The following is a 7,514-nucleotide window of genomic DNA, read 5'->3' on the forward strand; positions in this document are numbered from 1 at the left end:
GGCTAAAATTCCTACTGAATTTAGCAACCTAATGTTTTATGTGACTTAAGAGAAAACAATTTTTTAGTCAGATTGATGCAGGACCGGGCAAATTTCCTCGTGTGTGAGAGGAGACCAAGCCCTGCACTGAAGGAAGAGGGTCCTTTGGCGGTGAGTGTAGAAAGAATTCAATACACATGCCAAAGTTGGAGTCAAAGGAAAGTTTATTAGAAAAGGGATAACACTCCACAGACAGACAGTGGTCTCCTCACAGAAGCAGAGAGTGAGAGGGACAGTGAGAGACAGAGTAAAGGAACTGAGAGGGACCCTGAGTGTTCAGGGAATTCAGTTTATATGTCATTCTTTAGTTCCCATTTCCTTCGATATGGACATAAGTGAGGAAGGAGAAGAGTATGTAGTTTGAAAAGATAAGAGTATGTGGAGTGAAAGGCCTTCTGGCAATTCCAAGCCTTTAATCCTTAGGTTCCCTGAGTTTTAGCCATAGGGGAGGATTCTGGGTTCCTGTTTCCCCTTCACAGATGTCCCCATGGGTTGTTGGCAATCCTTGCAGAAATCTTCCTTTGTTCTGAAGGTGTCCTCCTGGCCTGGCTGCAGGACTGATCAGCATATTGCAGTCTCTGAATGTAGCTTGATTAACATTTTCTCTTGCCTCCTCCCTACATTAAGATAATGACCTCCAAAGCCTAGCTATTGGGTTGAACTGTATGATATGACCTTAGAACCATCATCTAACCTAGCTGGACTTTATTATTCTTAGCTGTAAAAGAAGGGCATTAATCTATATCATTTCTCTGGTGCTTCTAACATTTAAATTCTTTGATTATATTTCACATTCTTGATGTAGAATATTACAGAAAGGAGGGAGAAAAGAAACAGATGATGGCAAGATCATAAGCCATCATATAAAGTTCAGGTCTAAGTAGCGTTACAGAAAGCACCTCATAGGTGCTTCCTTATTGTACCTGTTCACTTTCAGAATAAGTCCTTAAGATATATACAGTCAAGAGCATAAGATGATATATTTTAGAGGACATTTTGCCCATTATTTTAAACACCAATAAATGTCCTACTACGAATTTTTATAAGCATTTTTTAACAATTGGATAAATAACAAGTATTTGTATTTTATGATTTTTTTATACCTGATGCACCAAAGGCATTTTTTTTTAATGTATTCCTTCTTTTACCCCAAATGTCTTGTTTTCTTTGCTCTTCCTTTAGTCAGGAAAATTCTTTGCCTTTTTATTTTTATGCCTAAATCTGTTGTCATGTTCTGTCTCTCAGGATTCATATTGGATGCCCCATATTTCTAGGTTTCTTTGAAGCACATTGCTGTGGAACAGATTATTTCTTATTTTATTGAAATGGAAATCAAAGCAAAAGATTAAAAAAAAAACCTCGACCCAAGTCACTTGATAAAATTTACACTTAAAAAGAATATTTGTCTAAAAAAATAGTAGCTGACAACTCTCATTAGCGTGTAAATGCCCATTGTGACTTTACTACAAGCAGCAGCGATCTTATATATTGTTAAACTTGAGGAATTTGGTAATTGTTCTCTTTTTGGTTACAAACCAAGAAAACTAACATTTACATTACAATCTAGTGTGTGGGAAAGAAGGAGACCTGGGGATTTATTTCAAAAGCAGTATTATAATAAAGGTTCATCATTTCTGAAATGTGCTGTTCCTGCAGAGTTCCTCAAAGCTTTCATATTTCATTCCTTTGAACAGCTTCATGATCTTTAAAGAAAAAAGTTAAAGTGGATGCGAAAGACCTTAATTATTTTCTGTTGACTTTATCTCAGTTATTTTAAAACAGTAACTCCTAAGCTCTTACCTGTGAAAAATGTTTTAGTGAAATTTTCCATACTTTTTGTGTTTAAGATTCATAGATACCTATCTTTTATTTAAATTCAACACTGTCTACTTTTTTGAAATCTGAGTTTGGAATAGTTTTTTTTCTCACATGGAAAAAGAATAATTGAGGAGAAAAATAGCAGGTGAATAAGTTAATCACCTTTTATGCCGTAATATGCAAGTAATTTTATGAGCTTATCATCATTACTGCCTATAAAAGAGATAGGAATATTCATTTTAGTGTCTCTGACTTTAAGGAAACACTAGATTGCTAAGGATTCTTTTAGAAATACAAAAGAAAATGACAAAAATTTCAAATACCTTTAGATATTGAAAACTTTAGATAGCACATGCTGTATATTAAGTTCATATTACTATTTCTGGCCTCTTCTTCCTTAGAAACATAGATGACCCTTTTGTGAGGAATAAAGAAGTAGAGATTTTTGACTTTGCTCCTTTTTAATTTTTATGTAAAAATTCAAATCACGTGTCCACAAAGAGTTAACTACCATGGATATTGCTGCTCTCCTGTCAGCAACTAGAACACCAGACAAAATATGTGAAATAACTGTTTTTCGACATTGGACAACAGCACAGAACAGTGATCTCTGAGAGAAGAGAAACAGATGAGATTAACCCCACATTGCCTCAATTCACAGCCTGAGGCTTTGGCTAAATTCTAAACCGTAAAACCTGGCCAGAACAACTGCCAAGGAAAACAGTTACCAAGAGTGTAAAATGAATAATTCTCAGTGCTCATACAAGGCAAGAAACCTTTTGACTTTTCTCCAGCCGGAGAGGAGAGACCTCACTGAATACAGGAACATTCAGTAGAGACTTCTAAAAGAACCATACTTTAGAAATGGGACCAAATTGGCCCTCAAATAAAGGATTTTCTAGATCTATCCTAATAGACTTTTTTAAAAATTCAAAAGAATTAAAGTAATATGCAAGTAACTTAACTATACAAGATCCAGCATTTAACAATGTAAAATTAACAATGTCTAACCTCTAGTAAAAATTATTAGGAATCTGAGAAAGCAGGAAAAGAACCAGAAGAATAGACCTAGAAGTTACGAGATGATGACATTAACAGACAAGGATTTTAAAATAGTTATTATAAATATACTCCTTATATTTAGTGGAGTTAAGGAAAACATAAGCATAGCAAGAAGAGAAATAGAAGATATAAAAATAAACAAAAGGAACTTATAGAGGCGACAATACATCTGAAGTGAAAAACAATAAAGAGGGTGGAATTAACGGCAGATGAAACATTACTGAAGTAAAGATCAGTGACGCTGAAGTACATAGCAATTAAAACTATCCAGAATGAATCTGGGGGGAAAAAAACCCGAAAAGTATGAAGAGAGCCTCAGTGCCCTGTAAGACTGTACCACATGGTCTAATAAAAGTGTAACTGGAATCTCAAAGGAGGGGTAGGAGACAGAAAAAAGTATTTGAATAATGGCCAAAATTCCTCCAAATCTGATGAAAACTATGAGCCCTAAGATCTAAAAAATTTAATAATTCCCAAGCAAAATAATCATAAAGAACACCATAGAAAGGAACATTATAATCAAATTGTTGAAAACCAGTGACAAAGAGAAAATATTAAAAGTCGCCAAAGTTAAAAAGATATATTACATACAGAGGAACAAAGATAAATATATACACAAATTTATCATACACTGTGCAAATCAGAAGACATAAGTTTTTTAGAGGACTGAAAGGAAAAAAAATCTGTCAACCTAGAATTTTTTACACACCAAAAATGTCTTTCACAAATGTCTTTCAAAAATGAAGGTGAAATAAAGACTTTTTCAGACTTGCCAAAGCTGAGAGAATGTATTGCCACACCAAGAAAGGTTTGAGGAAGTTCTGGCAAAAGAAAAATAATACCAAATGGAAATTTGGATCCATACAAAAGGAATAAGGAACACTAGAGGTAAAATATGTGTAAATGTAAAAGATATTTTTCCTCATCTTAAAATTTCTTTAAAATATAATCAATTGTCAAAGAAAAAATTATGCATTATGTGGTTTATAACATATAGAAACAAAATATACGAGTACAATAGCATAAAGCAGGGGGAATGGAAGTATATTGTTATAGCATTCTCTACGATATACCTAAAAGTAGCATGATATTATTTGAAAGTTAAATGTGATAAGTTAAAGATGTATATTGTAAACCTAAAGCAGATTTCAGCAAACCCAGTAGGCCAAATCCAGCACACTGCTTGCTTTTGTAAATAAAGTTTGATGGAACACAGCCAAGTGTATTTGTTTACATATTGCCTACGCCTGCTTTTGCACCACAGTGCTGACTCTGTAGTTGGAAGAGAGACCTTATGGCCCACAAAGCCTAAAATATTTATCATCTAGATCGTTACAGAAAAAGTTTGCCAACACCTGCTGTAGAGTAGCCCTTAAAAACATAAGAAGGTATAGTTAATAAGCCAATAGTAGAGATTAAACATAATCATAAAAAATGATTCAGTTAATCTAAAGGATGGATGGTAAGAGTAGAGGAAAGGTAGAAGAAAGAACAGTTAGATCAAGAAATTAAGTAGCAAGATAGACTTATACACAATCATGTTTATAATTTATTAAATGCAAATGATATATGCACTTTAATCAAAAGGCAGAGATTGTCAGATAAAATAGCAAGACACAACTATATGCTGTCTACAGGAAACCCACTTTAAAGATGTGGATAGGTTGAAGTAAAAGAATGAGAAAAGATATACCACATAAACATATGTCCACACAAAGACTTGTAAGTAAATCATCATAAAAGCTTTATTCATAGAAGCCAAAGACTGGAAACAACCCAGATATCAAGCAATAGATGAATGAACAAATTAGGGTGTTTCCATACAGTGAAATGCTATCAGCAATGAAAATGAATGAACTACTAAATGTACACAACATGAATGAATCTCAAAGTCATTATGCTGAGAGAAGCCAGATACAAAAGAGCATATATATATATGATTCCAGTAATATGAAACTCTAGAAAAACTAAATATAATCTGTGGCGACAAAAAATAGTGGTTGCCCAGGGATTAACTGGGATGGTACTCAAGGAAATTTTGATTATTGTGTCAGAACTCATCAAACATCCATTTAAAATAAGAATGTGTTTTGTTATTCCTAAACTATGCCTTTTTAAAATTTAAATCATGAAAGAATTTAGTGCAAGGCTTTCGTATACATTGTAGACTTTATAAATTACTAGAATAGGTAAGGAAATAAAATATAAATGACTACAATTGTGGAAAATTGGATGCATTTGGAATCTCCATAACTTTATATACATTTCATCTCAACTCATCAATTTTAAGGGATAGGAATCCTTAGAAACATCATAGAATGTGCCTTTTGAGTCTTTAAAAAAGCAAATAAATAAACATTATCACTATGTATCAAGCACTGTGCTAAGTGTTTTAAATGGTTGATTATATTTATTCCTCATGACAGCTCTATTGAGTAGGGATTAAACCCATTTTATATATGAGAAAGGTGAGGCTCAGAGAAGTCATATAATATGCCCAAAGATACAGAGCCAGAATTTGAGCCCAGATATGACTCCAAAGCCTGTTTTCCTTCCTCAGTGCTAACCAGTCATCTTTAAATACTTGGTTGCTTATGTTAAAAAGTCTGGTTCAAAATTTAATTATTTAAAAAATTCATTTGAAAATTACTTTGAAAGAGAATTATTCTGACATTTGTTTTAGTGACTGAGACTCTATAAATCAAGACTATTAAGGAAAAAGGTAAGGAAATAAGGAATTATGTACCATTCTGTTGTAGAAAATCCTTTCAATTTTATAGCTTATAATAATATCTCCCTTAACTTTTTGTTAGAAACTCCCAAATAATTGATCTAGCTAATCTCAGGAAGATGTTCAGGAGAACGTGAAAGGAATTGTTTTTGATTATGTCATAATATGTCCATATTGTATAAGAAAATGCTTAATTATCAAGCATCTTAGATGTAATATTGTACTATAAATGTGAGTTTACTATCCTTAAGTAAGAATCTCACGTGGAAGCAACCGAAGTGTCCTATGATAGATGATTGGCTAAAGAAACTGTGGTACACACATACAATGGAATGTTACTCAGCCATAAGAAGAGATGAAATACTGCCATTTGCAACAACATGGATGGACCTTGAAATAATCATACGTGAAATAAGTGAAATAAGCCAGACAGAAAAAGTTGAAAATCACATGATACCACTTATATGTGGGATATAAACCTAAAAGCAACAAATGAACAGGACAAACAAACAGAAACTCATAGACATGGACTGTAGACTAGTGGTTACCAGAGAGGAGGAGAGAGAGGGAAGGTAGACGGGGGGGAAAAAATTAAATCATTTCTTCAATTAAAAAAATTAAAAAAAAAAGAATCTCACTTATTGGTGTACTTTAACTTGTCACTCCCCAGGGATTCTTGAAACCTCTGGCTCCCAAGAGCCACCTCCTACAGGTTATGGAGTCACCCAGCAATTTCTGACTACTCAATAAAATATTACTAAATGGACCAGAGTTTATCTTCACCGATACCAAGAACTTTACCTCTAATTTCTAAAAAAAAGCTTCTTGATCCACTTAAAGATAATCTTTTGCATGTTTTCATTTTTCTGAAAAGTGAATTGTGTGATCCATATGATCTTTCATAAGCCAGTTCCTAGAATAACCTTCAACTAAAGCTAATGGGCATATTCTTAAACATTTTAAACCACACTAATAAAAATAGATCCCATATAAGAATGATAATAATAAATATGTAACTTATAATGAAATCTAATTTTTATATGATTGTGGGTTTTTTTCATTCAGATGTGACAGTGGTGTATCAAAATGGGTTACCTGTGATATCTGTGAGGCTACCATCCCGGCGTGAACGCTGCCAGTTCACACTCAAACCTATCTCAGACTCTGTTGGTGTGTTTTTACGACAACTACAAGAAGAGGATCGGGGGATTGACAGAGTTGCGATCTATTCACCTGGTACAGTCACCTTTATTATTAATTCCCCCCACCACCCATTTCTCCCAAAACTATTTCTGTGTGTGTGTGTGTGCGTGTTGCAAAAGAATCCCACACTCTTTAGAAAATGTTTTTTGCTCAGCAAATGTCAGGGGAAAAGGTGATTTTTCTCCCAGCGGCTCTCAGAATATAATTGTTCAGTTTTAGCAAATGTATATATATACAGGGAGTCTCGTTCATAGGCACCTCATATATAATGCCATGGGCATTTTATATTATTGAGACTTTTTATCATTACCTTAGGCATAGAATAAATTTTTCCAGTAGTTGTGCCCTCATCCCTGGAGATATGAAAAATTAGGACTTCTTTTTAGATTTTCTGATGTCTTTCACATAAAAGTTACCAAAATAAAACCATGTATAATTTGAAAGTATATGAAATAAGGCACTAATTCCCATTCAACATGACATCCATTTTACCAATTATTTTTTAAGTGCCTTACATTTTTTCCCATTATTACTTTGAAACATTTTAAACCTACAGAAAACTTAAAAGATTAATACAGTAAGTACCCATTTACCCTTCACTTAAATTTACCAGTTGTTACCAATTTGCCATGTTTCTATGCCATAAATATTTTACATATAT

At 33.4% G+C, this 7,514-nt stretch overlaps 1 protein-coding gene across 2 annotated transcripts in view; it reads left to right on the top strand.

Annotated features, from left to right (window-relative positions):
• Positions 1-7,514, top strand: part of MCU (mitochondrial calcium uniporter) — a 163,431-nt gene that overhangs the window by 138,467 nt on the left and 17,450 nt on the right. For both annotated transcript variants that reach the window (XR_002779192.1, XM_011355213.2), the window contains one exon: positions 6,716-6,886. Coding sequence is in view for 1 of the 2 variants with exons in the window: in XM_011355213.2 (XP_011353515.1) it covers positions 6,716-6,886 (171 nt within the window). In the remaining variant the exon portion in view is untranslated. The remainder of the gene's footprint in view (positions 1-6,715; positions 6,887-7,514) is intronic.

The sequence above is a fragment of the Pteropus vampyrus genome, unplaced genomic scaffold (assembly GCF_000151845.1).
Source record: "Pteropus vampyrus isolate Shadow unplaced genomic scaffold, Pvam_2.0 Scaffold20, whole genome shotgun sequence".
NCBI lineage: Eukaryota > Metazoa > Chordata > Mammalia > Chiroptera > Pteropodidae > Pteropus > Pteropus vampyrus.